Below are 27,810 nucleotides of genomic sequence, written 5' to 3' on the forward strand. Positions count from 1 at the left end.
GTTCACAGATGACCCGACTCTAGCAGTGTGCAATGACAGTGGAGGATCAGTGTTTGAACTGGCTTTTAGGTAATTTCACACACATTTACTGTACTCCACTTACTATCTGCAGTGGTTTCCACACTTTTTAGCTCAAGTCCCACAAAAGAGAAATTAGACACACACACCCCGTAGATTTGTTTTAGTCTGGCCACCCGCCAAACACGTAAACTAATTATTTCACGTAAATCGGTGTTTTGTGCATGTTTTGATCCGATCATTACTCCTATTAGCATGGAGTGTGACACGGTTGTCAAGTACGACACTGACGCGTGGCATCTTAAAGTGCGCGCGCATTCACGTGCGTTCAATGTGCTGTTTTCAATGGCTTGTAACTCCAAGAAACGACGTTTCTGGTCAAAACAAGATTTATTCCACGACCGATAGCCGGCGCTGTGATTGTCGTGGTCATGGTCAACGATAAGGGTTGAAAGGGGAAAAACCTTGGCAATACTTGTTAAAATAATTAATTTATCCTACCGAGTTTTTCTTCCCTTAAGCATTTCTTCCCAACCTGCAAATCTGGTGTTAGAGCAAAATAGGCCACTGTGTGAATATAGTCTATGGAAGGCAGTGTGCCGCCATGAATAGTTTTTTGCATGTTTAAAGGGCCACGTCACCCCTTTTGCAACCAGATCTTATTTTAATTAAATTTAAAGAACTCAAGAAACTCTTTCCTCAGGTTTGTATGTACTGTAATGTGTGTTTTTATATATTTTAGTCAGTCATGTTCATGACCAAAAGTTGTCATGAAAATGTGGTCTCACTTCCTTCCTGGACTACAAGTCACACCTCCATGCAGCCTCTCCACAAGGAGGGGCACTGCACCAAAGCATTAGGGTCATTGTAGAAATTCAGCAATCTAGTCAAACCCTAGTCGAACACACACCCCCACACACACACACACACACACACACACACACACACACAAATACTAACAATTAACATTGAGTGACTGCAGTTTCTTTCAGCTGTGAAATGTCCCTTTAATAACTACACAAAAATCAGCCATTAGTCCCATTACAATAGTAAAAACAACAACGAAACTAATTTGAACAGACAAGACAACAAAATTACAAAAGGGTTAGCTCATTTAGTATGTATTATATTATACAGAGTTATATGCACTATAGTGTACATTATTTACTGCGTGAACTTTATTTTTTTGCTCTGAACCGCTTTGGTTCAGAACAACGCTTTGAAGAAGAAATTAAAAGCGCTGCGACTTCAAAGGGAGGTCAAAGAGCTGATCACAGCCCACAGCAAGTGTCCTCATGGAAGAGGAGATTCATTAGAAAACAATACGTGTGTATCATAATAAGAATACAGTACGTGTATGGACTAATTTATGATCTGTCTGGCTTTCATACTGTAGCGCTCTGCACCAGACTTTACCAGAAATATCAACCAATTCAGAATGATTTGGACCGAAGAGAAATGTCTATTTCACATCATTATAATTAACGTGCAGTAGTAGTAGCACATTCGTAGCTGGTCTTGGCTAGAATATATAAATTCAAAATGCACCACCGACGTCTAATGCTGCAGTTAAATATTATTGGTCTCACAGAAAACAGACTATTACAGTCGGTCTAAGAATAGCAAACTATATCATATTTAAAATTGTTCCTGTATGATCTCTCCTCATGACTCTTGTGGTTAAATAGATCCTAGCCTCGATACCCAGGCTTTCATTTACACATAGATCCTAATATTTAATTATTAATCAGAACGATGGCTCCATCAGAATGAAAATGTAAAGACGCATTTTGCAAGAGACTGATCCGATCCAGTGCGATCAGAAGAAACGTTCAGTCGGGCTAAGAGGGGTGGTGAAAACACTTTGATTATCTGATCTACAGGAATATTATAGTCTATAACAACCATATAAACACTTACTTAAACAATTTGTCTCTGGTTAGAATAACCTCATTAATTCAGTGCATGTTTGCGGTGTTAATTTTTGACATGAAATTCTGATTTACTTTAGTCTTTTGAATAAAATTACATTTCGTCATCTGAAATGTTATGTTATAGTGTTGTGACTATTATCATTGGATTTTAGTCGACTACTACCGGTAAATATACAGTTGATTTCGTCAGCAATAATGCATTTTGGTGGGCTTTGATGGCGTCGTAATGCCCGATTCTATACTTGGTTGCATGCCGAACGTGTCGCTCTGCAGAGCACAACACTTTTCCACAGTCATAGAAAGGTAGTCCACGGACATTTTTCATCATAGTTTTAGTCAACAAAATCAACACTGCACGTTTGCCCCATGTGAAGGTAACGGTGACAAATTGAATTGAATGAGAATAGTATACTATAGTTCATAGTGTGAACTCAATAGAATATCACTTCAATAGAAGTGATGCCCAGTCCTACCAGCATATTATTAACCACAGCCTGCAGTGAAGACTATTATAAACAATGCACTGCAACCATGCATTATTTATTACACCCAGAAACAGCATAGAAAATAAATGCTTTATCTGAGTGTTTTTTTAAGCACCCCCACCCCCCCTTAAAACACATACCTACACAGTACCTAAACAAATATAATACGTTATCTATAACTATAAACCACATACCTACACAGTATACCGAAACAAATATAATACGTTATCTATAACTATAAACCACATACCTACACAGTACCGAAACAAATATAATACGTTGGTTATCTATAACTAATAACTATAAATGCACCAAGTCTCTGTGTGTACGTCTGTAATCCACGTAACTCGAGAACCGTTCGCCCCACCTACTTCAAATTCGACACACGCGTTCCACACCCCCACGGGGAGTGCAGTGCCCGGTGTCGAGTCGGTCGGACCCACGTTTGTCCAGAACCGCCACGAAAGGCCTCTGCCCGGGCCACAGCTGACATCGCAAGGCCTCTGCCTGAATGATTAACTGTTCATTGTAGTACTGCACTCTATAATCCAGTGTACAATAACAAACTCCCGGCTGCACTACTGGCTGTGACCACCAGAGGGAGCATTAGGCTGTGCTGTATACCACTAGATATAATATATCTAGTGTCAATATTATTGACTCACCTGGAATCAAAAGTGTTGTGTAAATTAAAGGACCACTTCACCACTTTTCAAACTATCTTTATAATTGGTCCTCACTAATGTTCATGATATCCGCAAGATACTTACTTAAAAATGCAATGTTTCGACCCTCTAGAGTCGACTCTAGGTCTTCATCAGCCAAATATTAGGATGACAGAGAACAGATATATACAAAAATCTTTGATTAATGATCATGCATAACACCTGTGAATGGGAAGGAACACGGCAACCTAAACCAATCCCAGGGCTAGAACCTGTAAGTACAACCCCCATAATGACTCATTTGCATACCGTATTTAAAAATGTAAAATTTGTAATACAATAAATCATGTGTTCGTGTAAGTATTCAACTTTGGAAGTTTCATGGTGATAACAATCTAATATAGGTATGGTTTTGCACACTCAATTCATAATTAACGTTCCAATTTTGGAACTCTGGCTCATGGACTAAAAAACCCAAAAATAACTGAACCGGTTCCCATTGGGAACCAACCGGTGGAAAAGGCGCCTCAGAGGAGAATTACTGTACATTCCTGAGCAGAAAACTTTACACATTTAAAATCAAGTACTTGATTTTTATATTGATTTTCTTTAGTGGAAACTCAGTACTCACCCTACAATTGTGTGATTTAAGTTAATAACAGAACAGTGCCCCTTTTAAAATAATAATATATTAAAATTAATAATAATAATAATTACCAGCTCACAACGTATACGATTGCAGTGCGTTATGAGCTTATATATTTGCTATGATTGGCGAATATTCGCCCCCAGAATAGGGATGTTGGTTAATGGGATGTTTTGGGATCCTTGGTCTCTAGGGGCTGATAGTAGAGAGAGTGGGGTCTTTTCGTCACAGTTTTTTATTTTCCTAAAAAGTTCACTTTCATATATTATATTCAAGGGTAGAGCCAGTTATCTGAAGTCATCTTGCAGTTTCGTACCTTACTAACTTACTTAATGGTACAACTCTAACTAGGTCAGAACTGGAACTAAATCAAAGCTCTCCCTCTCCGCTTTGTTGGAGAAATACCTCATCCAAGGGGAATAATGGAGCGCACCAGATATGCTTAAATGCTCATGGGAATAGGAAATAGATAGACTACCCCCCCACCCCCAACACACACACACACACACACACACACACACACACACACACACTCGCACAATCACACACGTTTGTATTACGATACATTTTAGCGATATTACGGGGGCCATTTTTTGGTACCCCAAAATAGCCGATCTACAAGCTACAATACGCCATGTTGTTAGCTTGAGCTTGTATATCTGCCGTTTTGGTCTGTGAGACATTGCACACAACTATATGTATCATATAAATAAGGCATAACCCCTAAACCTAACCTATAAATGCCAAACCCCAACCTGAATATTTTACTAATTGTAAGCACAACTTAAAATATATTTTTAACCATACAACAACCAGTTCTCTTGTGAAGACCATGAAAATGTAACCTGGCATTAACGTGTGAGTGACTCCACGTTATCAGTAATGCTGATAACGTGGATTCACTCACGGTATGGCTAATACAGACAGTTCTCATAATGTCAATTTCTCAAATTCTACTACAGGATATACTGTATTTGTGGGGACATTGGGCTCTCACAAGTATAGAAATACAAGCACGCACACACGCGCGCGTGCGCGTCATGTGCCGCAGAGCTGTGCACTCACAGACATGCAGTGCTAGTGTGTGAGTATGTTTGTGTAATATAATGAGGGGAAAGCGCGGTATAGTCTTGCTCAGATTACAGCAAAAAAACCAAATGAAAACGGGTCTCTATGCTTTACAGCCAGGACACATTGAGTGTGTGATTATGCATAGCTTATTATGATTGCATTCCTGTATATGGCTACAGCAGTGTTGAATGTTAGAGCGAAAGAGAGAATAGCTTTACGCAGACTTGTGTACTTGCACGTGCCACATCCACCGATGCATGTACGGTATATACTATGTGTGTAATGTGTGTGAGATGATGTAATGCAGTAACCCTCAAGGGCCTCAGGCCAATAATGTTGCCTTTAGTAGTACAAGAAGTGAATTACACTCATTCACCCTCTCTCTCGCTCTCTCGCTCTCTCTCTCTCACACACACACACACACACACACACACACACACACACACACACACACACACACACACACACACACACACACACACACAGAGAGTGGAGTGCTGGTCTTGTTAGTGCGTTTGTGTCTGACTGTGTGACGGCCTGTCATCTTGTCTCTCTCTGTTCCGTCAAACCCTTGACCTTCACCTCAACATTGTGCACAGTCCGGGGCCAAGCAGAGTGCACGTTGCAGGGTGAACGTTGTGCTGCTGACTCCCTTGACAAGCTTCATAGATATTTCACAATGCACCGTATACTGTATCTGGCTGTCAGTGAGCCTAGCCTGTCTGTCGGCTGGACTGACCGCATTTTCATTCTAAACTTCGATTGATTGATTGATTGACTCAGTTCTTCTCAACCTTTTCAGGCCGTGACCCGCCTCCAAATAATCATAGTTGAACTGGTGACCCCCCCAAAATAATCATAGTTGAACTGGTGACTCCCCCAAATTAATCATAGTTGAACTGGTGACTCCCCCAAATTAATCATAGTTGAACTGGTGACCCCCCCACGAGCACCCTGACGAGCACTTGGGATTATATGTGTGAAACATTAATTTAGTTTGACTCAGTCCTACAGATCAATATTGTGAAAATAACAGATCTACAATAGCAGATCTGAACTTGAAGATTGGCTGTTTTCACAATTTGGGCCTCTTTCTTTTATTATTTGACAATTTGGCCAATGTTTGACCAGTTATAGTATATCTTGTTAATTACATTTGATGCAGTTATGGTATTTTTTTAGGGGCGCTAGCCCCTCCTATTCCCAGCTTTGTGTGTGTGTGTGTGTGTGTGTGTGTGTGTGTGTGTGTGTGTACCACGGAAATGTTTTGATTGGCTGAGCACGGAATCTGATGTATGATGTTAAGGGCGCCCCTCATTTCACACGAGTGTGATTTATTTTTTTAGGTTTGGCCTGTGACATCATGTGTGCGACCAAGTCTGTGTACCTTTTTTTTTTTACAAAGTCATGGCCAAATGACGTCACGTGACATCTTTGTGTGACGTCATGTGAGTCAATATCATAATACATACATCTTCATGTAAAGGGCACTGCTCACGTCACACCAGTGTTGTTGATTAGGTAGTGAAAGGTCTTAAAAGTCCTTAAATTCACTTCCCTTAAAGTCACCCCGGAAAATAAATGAATGATGAGGCGGTCACGACCCACAGGTTAAAACCACATGATTAATTGATTGACTGGCCTAGTGGCCTATACTGGATGTCTTTAGCCGAGTGAGATTCAGTTGTCGTGAATCGTGATGCTTGTTCAAGTGCTTTGTCTGCGTATAAAGAATGTACTGCACATCATGGGACATTGCTGACAAAGGCAAAAACTCTGATTTGTTGAAATCTTCAAAGATCAAAAGAACAGAAAGCGAGTCGGAACGGAGGAACGAGAGGGGGAAAAAACAGAGAAAACAGTGGTTCTCCAAGTGGGGCCCAACAAAATGATATAATATACTATCAAGGTCACCTAGCTTTGCAGCCTTGTGTTCTGCTATACCTTCCCCCCAAATAAAATCAAACAAAACAAAAACAAAAAGGAGATACATGGAAAAACATTAGATATGTTTGAAACATTTTAACATCTTGTATAGGGGCTCCTATAAAAAATATTTTCTGATTAGGGTCCGTAGCCAGATACATTTTATTTTGGGTGTGCTTAACATGAAAAGGTTTGAGAACCACACTGAGATACAGCGGACCAGTCTCAATTTTCTTTTTGCTTCAGTGCCCCCTTATCCTGATTTCTGGATCAAAGTAATACCTTAACCCAACTACAAGACGTTGCTTAGAAAATAGAAAACTATGTCTAGCATATCTTTGCTGTCGACCAGAAACCTTATATCTCCATATTTTACTTTTTTTTGTTGTAAATGAATACCCTACTTCGCGCTTTACATTTTGATCTTGTAGATCTGCTATTTTTGTCACTTTTGAATTTGAATTCTGACTGACGAGGAACCGTTTCGGACATATAAGGTATCCATCCGATGCCATGAATGAACGATAGATAACCCGCCTTTTGAATAATATAACATTACAAATTCGAGGAGTGACAGACTTGAAATGAGAGCATCCTAAGCACATTTACTTTAAACCGTGTCCAGCATTTTCATTTTTCTAATTTCTCTCACGTACCCCCTGTAGTACCTCTGCGTACCGTTAGGGGTACACGACGTACCCCCATTTGAGAACCACTGCAGTAGACAACGGAGATTCAGAGTGACAACTGAAACGGAGAGCAAGGGAGTGCGAAAGAGAGGCGAGAAGAGGCCTCTCTTTCACACTCTCACCTTTTACCCCTCTGTTCCAGTTGTCTCTCTTTAACTCTCCTCTGTATTTCTACTATTGACACATTCCTCCAATGTCTCTTTTCTCTCGCCCTCCCGTTTCCGTCTCCCTTTCTGTTTCCTCATGCCCTTTTCCCCCTCCTCTGTGTGTCCAGGAGGGTGATGGGGATGCGCTCCTGTGACTCTCGTTGTCTGTTCAGTGGGTCCAAGGGCGAGGTGTGCTGCGTCGAGCCCCTGTACACACCCCCAGACCTCAAAGAGCACCCCATCACGCACTACTCTCTGCTGGCCATGGCCTCGCTCACTAAGGTGTGTATGGATTGCCCACGAGTACATTTTACACATTCTAAGAGTGAAATTAACACTCTGTATGTGTATTTGATGTATGTTTACCTTGTGTATTACTATTTTCATATAGAAAACTCATTGACAGTAACTATATCATAGGGTGGCAGTGGCTCAGGGGTAGACTGCCCGGTAGAGCGGCCAGATGGGAACCGTGAGGTTCCCAGTTGGATCCCGGGCTCCCCCAGAGGCAGTGTCGAACTGTCCTTGAATACGACCCTGAACCCCTAATTGCTTCCGATGTACAGGCTGGTAGCTTTGCGCGGCCAGACTATATCACTTTTTTACTCACTTTTTTTTTTTTTTATATAATTTTTGCACTGGCAGATTCGTGTCTGGCCACGCGACTCTAGTGGGTTGGTGCCTTGCATGGTTTTCACTGCCATTATGTATGTATGAATGTGTGTGTGAATGGGTGAATATAATGCACACTATGTATTTCAATCTATGCACTTTGGATAAAAATCGCTTTGGATATCATCATAAATCAACCATTTATCATTTCACCATTTACTATACACATCATGCATTGAACTTAAACATGTTGAATGTGAACAAAGTATATACACACACACACACACACACACGCACACGCACACACACACGCACACTAGCAAACTTTGTGACTTACTGTATCTGTTCTTAGGTCACGGAGGACACTGACACAGTCTGAACTGACACATTTCAATTTATTTCATTTCTCTCAGATTCTGGTGATCGGACTGAAGCCCTCGCTCAAAGTCTGGATGACTTTCCCCTACGGCAAGGTCTGAACTCCTATTGTTTGTCCGGCAGCTGTCTGTCTGTCAGTCCTGTATGCTCCTCTGTCTGAATTACCATCTGTTCCACGAGTTTGTTTATGCATTTGAAACTACGGTACCATAATCACAGTAAATAGCATCAATGGTTACCGGTGCGAGGCTGCAGGCGCGCCAACACGTGTTCCACAACGCTGTGTGTGTGTGTGTGATTTGCATAAAAGTTTTGTTCCATTTTGGAACGTCGGATTATCATTCGAAATCCTTCTCTGATTTTCAGCATGGCTGTTTTTCTCTCTGTTCTTCACTTGGTCTGCCTGTGAGTCTGGCGTTCACGGATGCTGACATTTCTTTAACTTTTTATTATGACTCAGTCCACACGATATAAATGATGAATTTGAACCCATTAAATCCGAGAAAGCATCCGTCATTTTAGATTTTAGCGGAAATTTTAGAAATAGCAGATATGCAAGCTCACAGCTCATCACTTTGTGCTTGTAAATCTTTTTTTAATATTATTTTTTTGAAAAATCTTTAAAGTTTGAGAACCACTGATTTAGAAAGCGTCGGCCTCGGTTCTTAATGGGATTCAGGGAAAGCATCCGTGTCATTTTAGATTTTATGCTGGCTATTGAAACATAGCAGATATACAAATGGCAGGTGTACAAGTTCACAGCGCGTCACAGAAATTTCATTCATTCCGCCGATTTGGAGATAAAGGCCATTAAAAGCAGCACATAGAACGCACATGGATGCGCATGCAACTTAAACAGGAATTTCTTCCTAACCCTTTTTTTTTTTTTACAAATGTAAGATAATTTGTATATTGACAAAAAAATAAAAAATAAAGATATAGGTCCTTTAAGAAAAGCATAGGAGGGGTCTAACGTCAGCACACGTAGAACAGGGAGAGTGCAGTGTCAACAATGCATGGAGTGTTGCTGTCATATCATCTAGAACAGAGTTCTAGATGAGTTCTAGCGTTTGACCCACGTGAACAGTAAATCCGTTATGGAACGCTCTGCATGTTTTTTTTTAGTTAAATTTTCTTTTCAATGACGAATGTATACGGTCTTCATATACGGTAAGAAAATGGCTTGTGCGAAACTCCCCTTTAAGATGGTGCGGTCCAGTGTCACACTTTACACTGGGATGCTAACGGCACTCGGCTATCGACTCAATCCGATCAAAACATTAAATAAATAATATAAAGACCCGTATCACGTAATTTACGAGGATCGGCGGAGCGCCAGACTAAAGCTTATTTACGGTATCTACGGGAACGGCGGGCTTCGTGTTAAGTTGCGATAAGTTTTGGTTGTGTCACTGTGTGTCTCCCCCAGTCGGACTCTGATAAGTTCTGGTCATGTGTCTCCCCCATGTCAGTGGAAGTTGCTCAGTGGTGTTTTGAAGCACCCGGAAGGACCGTCTACTTCCGCCTTTTTTCGACCATTCAGCATTTGGGCACCAAATTTTGTCTCCCCCAGTCGGACTCTGATAAGTTCTGGTCATGTGTCTCCCTCAGTCGGACTCTGATAAGGTCTGGTCATGTGTCTCCCTCAGTCGGACTCTGATACGCTCTGGTTGTGTCTCTCCCTCAGTCGGACTCTGATACGCTCTGGTTGTGTCTCTCCCTCAGTCGGACTCTGATAAGTTCTGGTCATGTGTCTCCCTCAGTCGGACTCTGATACGCTCTGGTTGTGTCTTTCCCTCAGTCGGACTCTGATAAGTTCTGGTTGTGTGTAACTGTGTGTGTCTCTCCCTCAGGCGGACCCTTCCAGTGTCCCTCAGCTGGCCTGGCAGTTTGTTCCCGTCCAGAAGGTGGTTAACCCCGTGTTGGCCTTCTGCAGAGGGAACTCCGTGCATTTCCTCCTGGTAAAACACTCCACTTCAGTGTGGATTTTGATAGTTTTTAATGGAATGTCATTTAGTTTTAATCATATTTTTATGACACCTGAAATGTTTTAGTGTTAGTCTAGCTTTAGTCGACTAAATATTGTATGATTTCAGTCTACTAAATCTACAGTAAATTTTGACGACTAAAATGTATGTTGGTGGGCCTTGATGGCATCGTAATGGCTGATTTTAGACTTTGTTGCATGCTGAAAGTAGCCGATCTCCAAGCTCACAGCACACTGCGATGCGACATGTGAGCTAGAGCTGCTATTTTTTCATTTTTTTCAATGTATCAATTTCTGTGTCCTTTTGAGAACCACTGATGCAGATAATGCTGCAATATGGATTAATGTGAATGCATAATCACTCTTTGTCTTGTTTAATGATTTGCACTAATCTCTCAGCACATCACAGTGAGGTTATTAACCCATTAAAACCGGGAAAACATCTGTAATTTCAGATTTGAGCTAAAAAGCATTATTTTATAGGCCTACTTCAAAATCAATCTTTGAATATTGTATACATATCCCGTTAAAGCGAACATTTTTACCTCAAATCTTTGCTTCCGGGGGGTGCCTGGAACCAAATATTGTGAGATGGGGGTCCCCTGCCATATACAAATTGTGGGTGTTCCTTGACATGAAAAAGTTTTGAGCACCACTGAACTGACTGACATACTAGCGACATTAGGTTTTTCACAAAACTGCTAGGATTTAGAAGACATTTGTAATCGCCCTAAGGTCTTAATGGGTTAATGACAGCAGTTTTCAGACAGGGCACATGAGGCTTATTGTTAGAATAACCTTTTTACTGAATTATACTGAGCACAGCAAAGACAGGTGTACGGTAGACTTCTTGTATCCTTTTCTGACGGAGCGTTTTGAAGGAACTGACTTTGTGCTCTGTTGTTCTCAGGTGAAGAAGGAAGACTCTGGGACCATCCATGTCATCAAGCAGAGACAGCTCACCCTCAACAGTGATATCATCAACCTGAGTGTGAGTACTGTGCACACAAAGTAAAAGTACACACGAGTAAAAGTACAAAATTATTGGCATCAAAATATAGTACAGAAAGTAACAATTTGCGCAATGTCCCATTTCACAAGTTTTCAAAATGTATAAACATCTTTTGAAAATAGCTTACAAGTTACAACGCGTTGCTTTTGAGCTTGTAGATCAGCTATTTTCTAGTTGCCAACAACATGTCACTTTTGAGCTTGTAGATCAGCTATTTTCTAATTGCCAAAGTACATATATAGGGCTGAAGTGGCTATTAATGTACAAAGTAACTATAAACTAAAGTTTTCAAAGTAAAAAGTAAAAAATATTTTTCTCTGAGATGTAGTGGAGAAGTAAAAGTATTGAATATTGGAAATACTCCAGTAAAGTAAAAATACCTCCAAATTGTACTTGCATACAGTACTCGATTAAATACTTAGTTACTTTACGCCACTGGAAATAACTGGCTGTAGCATGCCTTGATTGACCTGGGGGGTCAGACATCAGAATTGAGTATTCATCAACTCTTATGTAATAAATTGCATTATTGATCCGTTAAAAACCTGTGATACACGCATTTCCCAGTGGTTCCCAAACTGGGGTCGGGACCCCAAATTATTTTGGGGGTCCCCAGTTGATTAGTTTAATGTGCAACATTTTCTCACTCAACGGTAAACAAACCAACATACAGTATAGAGTAAGTGTATACAGGGTATAAAAAAGAAAGTAAATTGTAAAGTTACAATTTAATTACTTTTAATTTTAAGACTTTTTTTTAATACCACATTGTCAAATATTACGGACGAAAGAGGCAAACATTGTGAAAATAGCTAATCTGCAAGCTCACTGCAAGGCGCTGTGAGCTTGTAGTTCGGCTATTTTCACAATATTTAATGTGCAGAACCGAGTCAAATCAAATTGAATGCCTCAACTCCTACAAGTTCAAGTGCTTGTCAGGGTGGGAGGTTCAAATATGATTATTTTGGTGTGGGTCACGGCCTCAAAAGTTTGCGAACCCTTGCCCTATTGTGTCAGTGTGTTTACCTTTCTGAAACGTGTGTGTGTGTGTGTGTGTGTGTGTGTGTGTGTGTGTGTGTGCCTGCGTGTGTAGTGGATCAACAGCCGCACCCTGGTCCTGGTGGACAGTCATGAGAAGCTGCAGGTGGTGGACCGTCCCAGCCAGGAGGTCCTGGAGACGCTGGACTTGGACCAGGTGCAACTGGTCTATAACAGCCGACACTTTAAATCGCTGGCCACCGGGGGCAACGTCTCACAGGCACTGGTGAGGGATTCAGAGCAGGGTGCTGGGTGTTTAGGACCAGAGGTCAGTGTAGTTTATGGTTCAGGATTAGGGATTAGATTTCACTATGGTTCAGGAATAGGTTTCACTATGGTTCAGGATTAGGTTTCACTATGGTTCAGGATTAGGGATTAGTTTTCACTATGGTTCAGGATTAGGTTTCACTATGGTACAGGATTAGGTTTCACTATGGTTCAGGATTAGGGATTAGTTTTCACTATGGTTCAGGATTAGGGATTAGTTTTCACTATGGTTCAGGATTAGGTTTCACTATGGTACAGGATTAGGTTTCACTATGGTTCAGGATTAGGTTTCACTATGGTTCAGGATTAGGGATTAGTTTTAACTATGGTTTAGGACTAGGTTTCACTATGGTTCAGGATTAGGGATTAGTTTTCACTATGGTTCAGGATTAGGGATTAGTTTTCACTATGGTTCAGGATTAGGTTTCACTATGGTACAGGATTAGGTTTCACTATGGTTCAGGATTAGGGATTAGTTTTCACTATGGTTCAGGATTAGGTTTCACTATGGTACAGGATTAGGTTTCACTATGGTTCAGGAGTAGGGATTAGTTTTCACTATGGTTCAGAGTGATAGTGGAGAGGTGAAGCAAGGCTAGAGGGTCACCACTATGGGTGATTGTCACGTTTGATTTCTTCCTCTGAAGATTCAGTCTCAACTGTAGTGTAAATTAACGATGTCTGTGTGGATCGTACCAATTTGGCAGTGGGGGAGACTGTTCCTTCAAAGGGAATGTGCACGGTCCAATCAGGAGGCAGGGCTCCAAACTCTAATTCTCCAACCCCCTGCCTCTCTCTCTGTGTGTGTGTGTGTGTGTGTGTGTGTGTGTGTGTGGTGTGTGTGGTGTGTGTGGTGTGTGTGGTGTGTGTGTGTGTGTGTGTGTGTGTGTGTGTGTGTGTGTGTGTGTGCTCTAACATTGTTGATGCGTTTCAGGCTTTAGTAGGTGAGAAGGCCTGCTACCAATCAGTTTCCAGCTACGCAGGACAGATTGTCTATCTGGGCACTAAGGTACTTACACTTACACGGTGTGTGTGTGTGTGTGTGTGCGCGCGCAAATGTCACTTATGTGTTGTCAGGAAATGAGATCACACATACTCTGAGTTTCCTGCCGACACGGTGGCTGGTTTTGATGGTTATCAATGGTCTGTTTGGCTCTGTGTGTGTGCAGTGCACACGTGCATGTCTGTATGCGTGTGGTGTGTTAACTTTCAAATAAAAGATAAGAGAGATACCAGGATGCAGAATCACATAAATGTCACAGTGAGTACATTTGCTCACAACATAAATAGTGCATAATAGGCTTACATCACTCCGGTGTTCTAGTCATGGATATAAAAGCAGGCTAGCTTTGTGTAGATATGTAGTTGAAAATAGGCCAGTATGCAAACAAGCCCAGTAACACACACACACACACACACACACACACACACACACACACACACACACACAAGCTGGTCCTGTTTGAACATGCAGTGGAACCTTGAACCGGCTTCGTTTCAAACAGTGTTCATTTTGTCAACTAAAACTATGAAGAAAAATGTTTGACTACCTGTTTTTCACTGACGGAAACCAAATAAGAACAACCGATACAAAGTAGACAAATGTTAGGGAGGGACTGGAGAAGAGCTCCAGTCATTTTATGCTTTGTATAATTCCACAACCGCATATATCGGTATCTGTTGATATCAGTATCGTAAATTAGGAGTTGTACAGTATCAGACATCCCTAACTAAAAATGACTGAAACACGTTTCAAGTTTGACCTCAAGCCATGCAGGACAGCTCTGCTCCGCCACCTCTGTGTGTGGTGGAAACACATTCAGTGGTTTCAACCGGAGGCGACTGCTGCACCAATTGGAAAGATTCTCTGAGAGTGTGATGATCAGAATGTATTTCTAGTACTCGTTGATCCGTAATTAATGCGTTAAATATTGGGTTGTGTCCTCTTGGTAGAAAAGACATCTGTGTGCTTGCTGGAACCCGTTCCTGTTTCGTGTGTGAGAGTGTGTACGTGTGTAGTGCGTGTGTACGTGTGAGCGTGCGTGCACTGCATATAGACGATTGCGTGCGCGCACGTGCGTGTCTGTCTCTAACCAGTGCTGCGTTGCTCTCTCTCTCTCTTGCAGTCGGCTCACATTATGACTCTGAGGAACTGGAGAGAGGTATGTGAACCTGAACAAAAATGACATAATTCTGCATGGGTGAATATCATTAATACCAGTTTGTACGTGGACTACTGCCTTTTCACTTCTCTATAGGTAGAGTAGCTTTACTACAGTATGTCATTAGGAGCATAACATACTGTACAGTATATATACCGCTAAAAGTGTAGCGTGAAACATCAGCAAAGTAGAACTATCACCATCAGTGACCAGGGAGCCCATTATCTAACATGTAGCTTAAAGGAGTAGTTCACCCCCAACAAATTACTTATTTTCTATCAATTACACACCCCATGAAGCCTTGAATTATTTTTTTGTCGCATTTCTGAGCCAATCATGTGATCATCATATCAATAGGACAGAGTTATATTGATACTGCTATCAATAGGCTCAGGAATGCGACAAAAACAACAATCACTATGAATCCAAGGCTTCATGGGGTGTGTTGTTAGAATGTTACTGTGATCTACTCCTTTAAATGCATTGAATTGGCATTGATTGTGTTTTATTTCTAAGGCCTCCATCCAGTGGTTTCTACAAGTATAGGCTATATTATTTATTATTATTATCACCATTTCTACTCGTGGGTGGTTCTGCGATGACTGCTCTCTCCCTTTTAGTTCTAATGAGAGGCAGTTAGCACCGGAGTCAAACGGTGTCTATGCATACTAAATAGAGTAGGAGACACAGATGAGTGAGGTGTAGGATCAATGGAGGATTGTGTCATTTACATGGAAACCCAGCCAAAACGGGAGACTAAATCTTGCTCTCTCTCTCTCTCTCTCTCTCTCTCTCTCTCTCTCTCTCTCCCCCTCCACAGCGTGTGGACTGCTTGTTGAAGCAGGAGCGTTTCGTGGAGGCTCTGTCTCTTGCCTGGTCTTTCCACGAGGGCACTGCCAAGGCTGTGCTGGGTAGGCACACTCAGAACACACATTCCACCAATACACACCAGTCAATCAGCTCATGAATCAGATCTGATACAGCAGATTAATATACTGTCTGTCACGGATATATATTTACATTGCTGGCCCACAATAACCTATACCTGACCTGGCTGACCTCACTTTCTCAGATCCACCGTCCCTCTCTCCCCTCCATAGCTGAAGGGAGAGATGGTGACATCATCAATATTAATAGGATGTCAGAGATTCACAGGGCCCTTTAGTCCCCAATGCCATCCTGTTTTGTAAATGAAATACAGTGTGTGTGTGATCACAAAATGATAATGTTGATAAATATGAGTCCCAGTCCCATTATGAATATAGTATGATGCACCCTTTAGGTCTGACTCACACCTTTACAACAGACTGATGTATAGCTGATGCATGAGACTTGTTTACTGATGCAAGCTCACAATTCGTTTCCAATGGGAGTCACATGGTTTGACACAACATTGTTGTTGTATGAGGGGGAGGGGGCGCAGTCGAAACACAGCCGAAAGCCGTACAACACAAATGTGTCAAACCATGTGACTTCCATTGGAAATGCATTGGGGCAAGATGTAAACAAACCCTTTGCTTACATCTAGCATGCATCAATGTTGTATGCTAGATGCGAAGGTGTGAGTCAGGCCTTAGCCCTCTGTTAAAAAATAATAGACTGTGTGTTTCTGCTAGGTCTGTTTGGAGACCCAGCAAAGAGGAAAGGAGTGGTCGCTGACAAGGTAGGATGAGAGCCTCTGATCATAGTTTCCCACCCCCCCCCTCAAACCAAAATGTTGTGCGACTTTGTTCTGCTGTCAGTGTTAATTATGTCAACTAAAACTATGACGAAACCACCTTTTTTCCAATGACAAAAAATAAATAATCACCTAAGCAATTAACTAAGCAATTATGACTAAAACTATGACTAAATATATTGACAATTTCGTCAACAAATAAAAACTAGACAAAAACATTTGGTTGTGCAATTTATGCTTGGCTGTATATGCACAGCTGTCTTTCTCCGAAAATAGCCCATCTGTAGTGGTGCCACATTTTGTGAGCTTGTAGATTTTCGGCACCTATACCAAGTATAAATCAGGCAAGAGACATTTTATTTTATTTATTTATTTTACCTTTATTTAACCAGTAAAATCACATTGAGACCATAGTCTCTTTTACAAGTGCGCACTGGCCAAGAGAAGAGGCAAATAAATCTGCCAGTAACAACAGATACAGGACGTGACAAGACATCTGTAATAACAAAAACCTACTACCAGGGAGGCTCAGAGAGAGTCTAAATAGCTAACCAAGACCACAGACTAAAAAAAGACTAATGAGAACAATACATCATGAAACTACTAAGCTAATATAAAACTAAGAACACAGCAATTGCTACTCGTCAAAGCAGGAGCAATGGCTGCAGAGTGTGCCAGAGGTAACCTTTTAAAAGTCACTAGGGGGATCAAGGAAGCCAATTTTAATCTGGTCTGTAGAGCGTTCCACACCCAGGGCACAAAAAACACAAGGGTTTTTTTCCCTGCCTTTTCCTGCCTTTAGTGGAATAAAATCGTATGATTTTGTCAACTAAAACTAGCCTAAAACAAAACATTTCAGACGACAAAAATATGACTTGAAGTATTCCAAAGACTATGACTAAAACTACACTTTCTGTCTGTGTGCTGTTCGTGCATCATCTTTCTGTCTGTGTGCTGTCCGTGCATCATCTTTCTGTCTGTGTGCTGTCCGTGCATCATCTTTCTGTCTGTGTGCTGTTTGTGCATCATCTTTCTGTCTGTGTGCTGTTCGTGCATCATCTTTCTGTCTGTGTGCTGTCCGTGCATCATCTTTCTGTCTGTGTGCTGTTCGTGCATCATCTTTCTGTCTGTGTGCTGTCCGTGCATCATCTTTCTGTCTGTGTGCTGTCCGTGCATCATCTTTCTGTCTGTGTGCTGTTTGTGCATCATCTTTCTGTCTGTGTGCTGTTCGTGCATCATCTTTCTGTCTGTGTGCTGTCCGTGCATCATCTTTCTGTCTGTGTGCTGTCCGTGCATCATCTTTCTGTCTGTGTGCTGTTCGTGCATCATCTTTCTGTCTGTGTGCTGTCCGTGCATCATCTTTCTGTCTGTGTGCTGTTTGTGCATCATCTTTCTGTCTGTGTGCTGTTTGTGCATCATCTTTCTGTCTGTGTGCTGTTCGTGCATCATCTTTCTGTCTGTGTGCTGTTCGTGCATCATCTTTCTGTCTGTGTGCTGTTCGTGCATCATCTTTCTGTCTGTGTGCTGTCCGTGCATCATCTTTCTGTCTGTGTGCTGTTCGTGCATCATCTTTCTGTCTGTGTGCTGTTCGTGCATCATCTTTCTGTCTGTGTGCTGTTCGTGCATCATCTTTCTGTCTGTGTGCTGTTCGTGCATCCAGATGGTAGAGATTCTGTTCCAGTTTGCAGAGCGCTCGCTGAAGAAGTGTCCGGAACACGGCAAGATTCAACTCATGGAGCAACACTTCCAGGTGCCAGAACCATTGTTGTTGTTAAAGCTCTTTGAGGGTTTTTACTTTCACTTATTGTTTTCACATTTCTATATCTGTAAGACATTACAAGTACGGTAGTTCAGTCAGACAACTCACGAATTGATTTAACCAATATTTATTATAGAATGAGAATACACGTGTGCATACAATATTAGACTTGGCGTTCGGCTCTGCTGCATTTTCTCCCTGCTCGGCGCGATTAAACGCCATCGTAAAACATTAAGAGCAGGGAGATATGTGTACAATAAACCCCCATGGGGAACATAAATAACAGAGCCCACCGGTGGTGGTCGGAGAAAACCTCACATAACCAGGAACCATATGGAGAGGAAGGCAGGAAGAGCATGCAGACTGGTGAGCTTAAGTAGCCCGCCCAATTGGTCAGCTGACTGCCACATCAGCAAATGACGTGTGGAACTTGCACACACTTATCCACACACATAGTATTGCAGCATGTTAACCCCTTGAGTATAGTATGCGCCTTTGAGCATGGCATGAACCCCCTCGAGTATGTCTGCATGAACTAACTCCGCAGGCTACGCTCCATTTATTTTCTATATCTGATGTTTTGGAAACGTCTTTAAAGGCTTTTAAGCTGTTGTTAATAAAATCCAATCCAATCTTATTTTATAGTGCTCTATGAAGTTGAAAATCATGATTAGTAAATCCCTCTCTCTTTCTCTCTAGGAAGTAGTCCCTGTCATGGTCGATTACTGTCTGTTGCTGCAGAGGACGTAAGTGTCTCATGCACGCACACACACGCACACGCACACGCACATGCACACACACACACACACACACACACACACACACACACACACACACACACACTGTCTTGTCCTGTTTTGCACTTGTCCTAATGCTGTAAATGCACTCTGCTGTCCACCAAACCAAAAATTCCTAACATGTCATGGCAGTAAAGGCTTTTGATTCTGATTAAAGAGGGAGACTGACACAAAGAAAATTACAGCAGTATCTTTTCTAAAAGATTTGCGATGGCACTATGCACAAAAGGCCCGATCACAGCATACCCCAGTTCAAATAATGATTATGTAAGTAAAGGGGGTCACGGCCTGAAAAAGGGTGAGAACCACCGCTATTCTGCTGTTCAAGTGCATGCCCCCCCCGGCACATGTAGCTATATTCTGCTCTCGCTATAAATAAGCCATCTTGGTGAACTTGCCTACATGAAGACTTGTAACAACCAGATGTACTGTATTTTGTACTGTGAGCCATGTTTTCCTGAGCAATACTATATAGTCTTAAGACTTTTCTTTTCAACAAGGCATTTGGCTAGTTGGACATTTAGATGCCCAGTGTGCTTTTAACCTTTTAGCAGAAATGCATGAATTGTCCTTATTTTAGTCCTTTTATATACTTTATTATTTTATTTTATTCTTCTTCACTTGACTTTGAGATTTGTTTAAAGTATAAAGTGCGTTATAAATAAATTGTATTATTATTATTAGTCCCTAGTTCTGTGCTGTGCAAGGCAGTCTAGAGAAGTCTAGGACACACACACACACACACACACACACACACACACACACACACACACACACACACACTGTAATGACATACCCAAAAGAGGGATCAATTAAGATTATCAATATGTTTTTATAATCCTTTTATAAATGGATTGCGTGCGTGCGTGCGTTTCTCTTTCACCCTCCATCCAGCGACCTGCTCTTCAACCAGATCTACGGTCGGCTGGCGGAGAACGTGGTCGCCAGGGGCGTGTTCCTGGAGTCCCTGGAGTCTTACATCATCAGTGAGCGCCTGGGTCACCTGACCACGGCCGTCATGAAGGACCTGCTGGCCCATTACCACGGCAACGGCATGATGGACAGCCTGGAGAGCTGCATAGTGCACCTGGACGTGACGAGTCTGGACATACAGCAGGTCTGCGTGCATGCATGCACTTATACGTGTCAAACAAATGATCAAAATCTTACAAAGTAAATGGTCACTAAAGTTTTCGAATAATTATAGTGGAGTAAAAATACAATATAAACATGCCTCAAAATTGTACTCGAGTACAGTTCAGTAAATGCAGGCCTACTTAGTTACTTTCCGCCATTGAGCTAGATAATGTTAAACAATCATTGGCAACGGTTTTTCCACCGCCATGTGGTTTCCCAGAAGAAACAGTTCTCAGATCAAAGTCTTTACTTTGTTCTCTCCCTTTTTTATAGTTGATCTTGATCCAGAATACACTACACAATACTGAGGTGTTGTCACTTGTTCTAAGTAACACCATTTTGTGTGTGTGTGTGTGTGTGTGTGTGTGTGTGTGTGTGTGTGTGTGTGTGTGTGTGTGTGTGTGTGTGTGTGTGTGTGTGTGTGTGTGTGTGTGTGTGTGTGTGTGTGTGTGTGTGTGTGTGTGTGTGTGTGTGTGTGTGTGTGTGTGTGTGTGTGTGTGTGTGTGTGTGTGTGTGTGTGTGTGTGTGTGTGTGTGTGTGTGTGTGTGTGTGTGTGTGTGTGTGTGTGTGTGTGTGTGTGTGTGTGTGTGTGTGCGTGTGTGTGTGTGTGTGTGTGTGTGTGTGTTGCTCATGTGACTAGGTGGTCCAGATGTGTTGGGAGAACCAGCTCTATGATGCTGTGATATATGTTTTCAACAGCGGCATGAATGAGTATATTACACCTATGGAGGTAAGACCACATCCTGCCATCGACATGTACCGCGCATTGAAATCAACTTTATTGGACGTTCAATTATCCATTAATTAATATTAACCACACTATGGTGTTTAGCCAACGTTGACTAAATGATGTTCGGTTTTAAGCACTATGGATACAATGTGCTATATACAATATTAATATATAATAATTATAATAATATATAAAAACAATTAACAGAAAGATTTTATGTACGAAATGTGGCTGAAGGTGCGACCAGACAATGAAATACATTGATATATATATATTTTCCAGACGGCAGTATGGTCCTTCAACACACACACTGTGTACAAAGAGTAGACACAACCCCGCTGTCTCTCTGCATATCTTGAGTCAGGCTGCATCCGTCTTTCTCTTTGTCCTCGCATTCAGTCAGACCTTGTTGTGGCCTGTATTGCCCTCTTTTTCATTTGCTCCCTTTTGGGAGAGGGAGACCTTAAGAGAAGTTGAAAAACACCCCATAAGAACTTGCCCTACTGGAAAACTAATTGCAATTGAACTGAGAAGGGCAGTCAAAATTGACAACATAGAAACTTTGTTTTCTATCCGTTTGTATTGACGTGACCTTTGGTTTTGCATGCTGAAGGAAAAGATTAAAGGACTGCCTCTGACTTCTCTCTTATTTGGTCCTGCTTTAAGCAGACTGTTCAATAGAGATGAAAAGGAAGGGATCGAAGAAGACGTGTGTGGGGTTTGAAAGGATGCTGTGAAACATGTCGTACTCGAGCACACACTTGCGTATGCATTCATGGGACTGTGAAAAAAAGGATTCCAACAATGTTTCTTTTTGAGCAGAGAGAAAATAAAGGCAGTGAAATGTTGAAACTGGATGCATGGAGGATGTGCTAAACAAGAGCATACCTACTGTACCGCATGTCCACTTGATGGTTTTCTGCCTGTTAGCACCGTCAGGACACTGGGGAGCACTTTGTATCAACCCAGGTTGTCGACACACATCGCAAGGGTTGACAGACACACGCCAGTACAATTAAACAGCCTGGCTACCGAGGCTACACAACCAGAGTTGACAAGCCATAAAAGCCAATCTACGAGCCATAAAAAGCCTATATACCTAGTACCACTGCCTACCTACCTACCTCGTATAGTGCAGTGGCAGAAACAGAAAAGGCTGGTCAAAGTAAAACATTTATACAATATGTTAATGTCTTAGTTTTTAAAATTACATAATTCATACAAATATTGATCACAAAACATTGATTTAGTAAATGCCGTTGGAGTGCAAACCCTGCCCACACTAATATCTCTTGTTCTACTCCTGAGATAATGACCTATTGGCCATGGGTTCGATTGTGACCTTGACCATGAGCTCTTCAAATATAATATTTTCTGCGTTTTCCTCACCAGTTCTCATGAACATCTGCACATTCATTGGTTCACACTTATAGACATAGCTCATAGCTCATAGCGCGCCACCAAGTGGCGCGCTACGAGCTTGTAGATTTGCTATTTTTGAAAGCTTTTGAATAGCTTTTTCAGAAAACTGTCAAACAGACATTTTTAGAATCTGATCTCAGGCCAAAATGGGTTAATTGGGCAAGATTCATAGCATAAATTCAAGTCTTACTGTACAATAACAGTATTACCATTCTGTAATAACCAACCCCGTTTCATCACCATATTTTCCAGAAACTCTTTGCAGTCATTGGTCCACCACTTAGAGAGGGGAGGGCCCTGACAGGTATGCTAGACACTACATTTCCCAATAAGAGACACTTTAACAATTAAATAGTTTTTAGAGGAGTTGTAATTTTGTTTTAACTATCTTTGGACAGATGAGCAGGTGACAATGGGGAACAAGCTGTTGGTGTATATAAGGTAACCACACACACACACACACACACACACACACACACACCTTCAGCCATTAAGACATTAAGAGGTTGAAGTTATTTTGCTGTTCTGTAGAATTCATATAAAGGGCATGTGATGCATCACGTTTCACATATTTAATATTCAGAAAAGATACATCCTTGCCTAGGATTCGTGCTTACTCTGCTTACTCTAATTTTGCACCTGTAAGTCGCTCCGGATAAGAAAGTCTTGTAAGTGTAATGGTCTCTCTCCCTAGTTGCTGTTTGGCTGGCAGAGCCTATCCATTAGGGGACATCCCTGAAGACTTGGTACCTCAAGTCAAGAACCAGGTGGGTGTACTGTGTTTGCATGCGTGTGTGTGTGAGACGGGGAGAAAGACAGAGAGCGCAACCTTGGGTGAAGTGATAAAACTGTACAGTAGGTTTGTGATATACGCTTATTTTTGTGATGTACATCATTTAACCGATTGGTTTAGTTCAGTGTTGAGAAACTAGTACAGTATACTGTATCTCATTATCAGCCTCCGATACTGTCCTTTAGTGCAATGGTTTGCACTGTCACACAGTCACACACCTATATTTTTGAGCAAGTGAATGAGCGCAGACAGCTATATCATTCTGAGTTAGTTAAGAGTATCCTATGCAGCAGTACACACACACGCACACGCACGCACACGCACGCACACATACACAGACCCACCTTCCCCATACCTACCCCCCGCAGAAAGGAGAGAGTGAGAAGAACTTTTCCTAATGAACACAGTTACACAGAGTGAGCGGGTCATGCTGATCTCCACTGACAAAGGGATGGCGGAACGGAGTGGACCGGCGCTGCCTGAACAGAACACTGAGCCACTGACTGTGACCTCACTGCGAGAAGATGTCTCTGCGTTTACCAAAGTGAACGTGACATGGTTTTTTTTTCCTTTTCTGTGAATTTGAACAGAAGGGTGGATTTGTGTGTTTTGTGAAAGAGAAAGTAAGGAGATAAGATGGATGGGGCGTTCAGTTGCTTTTCTATTGCCATGAATATGAGGCTGGCTTTGAAAGAAACATGCATATCTGATACGGTCCCATTCTGTGCACGGGAGAAGCTTCACCACTTGAGCTTTTGATGTGGAGTTTTTTGCAGCATCAGCTCCACATGGCATGGCAGTTTTGACTGTTTGAAGATATCCATAAACTTAAAATGTAAAATCTTTCATCGCTCTTTGTGGTAAATCTATTAGTTCTTTGTGTCGCATTATTACTTTTGACTATTGTGTCAGTATAGGGACTAACAGACACCAGAGGAGTGGAAAAGGGGAAAGGTTTACACTTTCCGTATTGGTCATGGCACGTGGTAGAGTACACTGTAAAAGGGTTAATTTTTTAGATCGGCTATTTTCACCGAGGAGGTTTGGTTTGGTGTACAGCGAAGAAAGAGCAAACGAAGTGCAGAGCCAGAGGTCAGATTCACAAAGTATTGAGTTTTAATTCTTAAATGTCAGAAGATATACATCAACGTGAATCCGTATATATAGCCAAGGTGCTTGCTTCATCTCTTTCTCAGGTAGGGAGTCCTTGGGCTGAAAAATGCTGATCTAGATGCGTAATTCTCAGTGATAGACAAAAGGTGATGTTGGATCACAAAGAATGGAACATAATGTCCCCCTATTGTCATTGTCTCATCTCATCCATGAAACGCCATGGCAACTACCCTCGGGTGTCAGAGGTCGGGCAATGTACAGTATGTGGTCACCATGGCAACAGGCGGGCCACAGTGGGATAGTCGCCTGTGGTCTGTTTAGTAGTACAGTAGGGCAGAAAGGAATTGAGAGATTTGGACAGATTGGACAGATTGTAGCAGGAACATGCTATTTAATACAGTGGTTTTAGTGGTCCTTGAGGGGGTTCCAGGTGGTCCCCAGCTAAGTGATGGAGTTGGTAACCAAATGGACCGTTAAAGATCTTTAACTGAGAGTGTAAAATGAAACCTCTCATTTTACGCTCTCAAGAGTAAAATGATTGTTAAAGATCTGCATTACTTACTTTACAAGAAGCAGAGAATGTAGAAGAATTGTTATTTTTGTGGCTGTTATCTCTCAACGATAACAACATTTCTATGTTTTGGGTCTGAGTGGCTAAATCTCATCAAATGCAGAATAAATATCTATATATTGTATATATATTGATATGAAATAGGTTGAGAACCACTGTATCCATACTTAAACCTAAACCTATGCAGCACAACTGAGATGTACAGTAAAGCTTTGCAGACTCTCATGTTAAGCATTAGTGACAGGAGGAGCCTCTGGGGATGGCGTATTGAAACAGGAAGGGAAAGCCTGCCCATGCGTCACGTGGTTATAGACATCAATCTGGTTTCATGCTTGTTGAAGCTCAGGAGAGCAAAGTGATAGCTTTGTTCTCTGGGATGAAAGCCCACCTGCAACATGTCATGTACTGTAAATCAAATTAGACTAGTTTTCCGACGAGTCGACTATAGAGGGTAGGGCATGTTTCTATGTCAGTGATAGTCAAAAATAGCATACCTACAAGCTCGTAGCGCGCCACTCGGTGGTGCGCTATGAGCTTGTAGATCTGCTATCGAGTGGCAAATCAAGTGGCAAAGCAACAGGCAAAGTGAGTTTAACATTGTTTAATGTTGTTTAACCCATTCTGACCGGGCACCCATTTTGGTGTTAGCATCATGTTATGCTTTACCTATTGAAAAATAGCAGATCTACAAGCTCATATCGCGCCACCGAGTGGCGCGATACGAGCTTGTAGGTCTGCTATTTTTGAAAAATTCGAAGAACGACTGACATTTTTAGAATCTGATCTCAGGTCAGAATGGGTTCATCAGACCAGTGTGTGTCCAGTGGAAACCTCGTATGAATCTGATCTCAGGTCAGAATGGGTTAATGCAATCAGATAGGACTTTTCTTTTTGGAATGCGTGGGCTGTCAACTTGTCAAGGCCAGAAAGTATTCAGTAGGCGTTCCTGCATAACTTCCGGGTTTGATGATGATGTCACGCGCAGACACTCTATTGAACTAGTCGACTAGTAAATCCACTAGTCGACCTTATATTGGTACTAGTTGACTAGGCAACTAGTCAAAATCACTAGAAGTGAAAGCCCTATGTTGCACCGCTTTTTCATATCCCTATCACCTAGTTTTCCCCTGATATCTCTAGTCAATATACACAGAACAATACACAAAGCACATATATGAATCTGTTACTATACGATACTGATAGTTACATGAACAGGTACTGATTCAAAGTTTTAAACAATTGAAAATATAACTTATCAGAAGTCAGAAGGAGCCTTTTTTTGGAGGATTTAGATACCGTTGGAACATCAAAGAAAACCTGTGCACAATGTCTCAGTTGATGTCTAGAAGTGAAATGATCCACATAGTACCGTTTGAGATACTGTGGATAATTAAAATAAATAACCAGTGCTGCTGTCGTCTTACTGAGTGACATGGCAAGTTAAGGCATGGTGCAATTATGAGTCGTATATGGACAGCCAAGGGAACCCCTTTTGGTGTTAGCATTATGTTATGCTTTAGCTATTGAAAAATAGCAGATCTACAAGCTCATAGCGAGTGGCGCGCTACAAGCTTGTAGGTCTGCTTTTTTTGAAAAATTGAAGAACGATTGACACAGAAACATAGCTTTTTCAGGAAACTGTCAGGATGTAGAAGACATTTTTAGAATCTGATCTCAGGTCAAGAAGGTTAGATTTAGACTACATCAGCATAGGGTAGGTACCCACACAAAAATACATGCAGTAGTATAGTGGTATACTGCCTCCCCCCCCCGGCCAGTAGGGCATCTGATGGAGGGCAAAGGAAGTGGTTGGAACATGTTCCTTCCACGTGCTACGTGCTACTGGGGACACTCCCCCCTGTCATGTGAAAAGCGGCTTGGACTCCTCATGCATAGAAGGAAGCATGAGGTCAGTCTGTTACTCTCCCCAGGTTGGTAGAGAGAGTGTAGCTCTCTAGACACTTGACACTGGGTGAAAAAAAATGGATTACAAAAATCATTGGATAAGGATAAGGATTGGATAATTTAAGGGGACCATAATCCATAATGGGTAGTATCAGTTGAAGAACCAGTTTTTGTGCAAATTTGTATTAGTTAGTTTTGTTTATTTATGTATCTTCTGATGCCTGTTTCGCCTGTGTGTGCTTGTGCGTCACTGTGCATGTGCGTGTATGCACACGTGCGCTTTCCATGCACCAGGTGTTTGAGTTCCTGATTCGCCTCCACTCGACAGAGTCTGGTGACGGTGAGGAGGAAGTGTTCCCCTTCATCCGCACACTGCTCCACTTTGACACCAGGGAGTTCCTCAATGTTCTCGCCCTGGTAGGCAACATCTCAGACTCCAACCAGGAAGTACAACACAGCACACAGGTAGAACCTTGCATTCCATAGGCCTGCCGGACCCGCCAATCAAACCAAACATCCAATCAGCCCGTCCGCCCATTGGCCCAGGAACGTATTTGATTTTGTCAGCCGTCGAGCAGTCCAATGCTTTCAGGGCTTTGACAACTGGATGGGTGTAGCTTAAATCACAGTGACGTTAGTTAGTGTCAAGTGCCAATTGACTGTCCATTCATTCAAATCTAGTTGAAAATATACTACATTTGATTCAATTTATTCAAATGAGATTGAATTCTCAGGTATTTTTTTGATACATTTGTTAAAGTTCTTGTGCAAAGGATTTTCATTTCTCACACGTCAAAGCGGTTTAAGAAAGGAATAGTTCATTTGCTTTGAATGTTAGTGAACCTGATAAATGTGTTTCTCCCGTATTA

The 27,810-nt window shown here is 41.8% G+C and overlaps 1 protein-coding gene across 3 annotated transcripts in view; it reads left to right on the forward strand.

Moving 5' to 3' along the window:
• The window catches only part of vps8 (VPS8 subunit of CORVET complex), an 80,007-nt gene that overhangs the window by 13,545 nt on the left and 38,652 nt on the right, over positions 1–27,810 (forward strand). For 2 of the 3 annotated variants that reach the window (XR_013965313.1, XM_080782544.1), the window contains exons 9-26: positions 2–69; positions 7,709–7,862; positions 8,606–8,665; positions 10,424–10,531; positions 11,468–11,548; positions 12,663–12,833; positions 13,809–13,883; positions 15,001–15,036; positions 15,857–15,947; positions 16,653–16,699; positions 18,375–18,464; positions 19,173–19,219; positions 20,165–20,387; positions 21,048–21,137; positions 22,812–22,863; positions 22,958–23,000; positions 23,254–23,326; positions 27,236–27,406. Coding sequence is in view for 2 of the 3 variants with exons in the window: in XM_080782544.1 (XP_080638670.1) it covers positions 2–69; positions 7,709–7,862; positions 8,606–8,665; positions 10,424–10,531; positions 11,468–11,548; positions 12,663–12,833; positions 13,809–13,883; positions 15,001–15,036; positions 15,857–15,947; positions 16,653–16,699; positions 18,375–18,464; positions 19,173–19,219; positions 20,165–20,387; positions 21,048–21,137; positions 22,812–22,863; positions 22,958–23,000; positions 23,254–23,326; positions 27,236–27,406 (1,680 nt within the window). In the remaining variant the exon portion in view is untranslated. The remainder of the gene's footprint in view (position 1; positions 70–7,708; positions 7,863–8,605; positions 8,666–10,423; positions 10,532–11,467; positions 11,549–12,662; positions 12,834–13,808; positions 13,884–15,000; positions 15,037–15,856; positions 15,948–16,652; positions 16,700–18,374; positions 18,465–19,172; positions 19,220–20,164; positions 20,388–21,047; positions 21,138–22,811; positions 22,864–22,957; positions 23,001–23,253; positions 23,327–27,235; positions 27,407–27,810) is intronic. The other variant, XM_080782545.1, reaches the window with a different exon arrangement.

This window comes from Protomyctophum bolini (assembly GCF_963924005.1).
Source record: "Protomyctophum bolini genome assembly, chromosome: 14".
In the NCBI taxonomy this organism is placed as follows: domain Eukaryota; kingdom Metazoa; phylum Chordata; class Actinopteri; order Myctophiformes; family Myctophidae; genus Protomyctophum; species Protomyctophum bolini.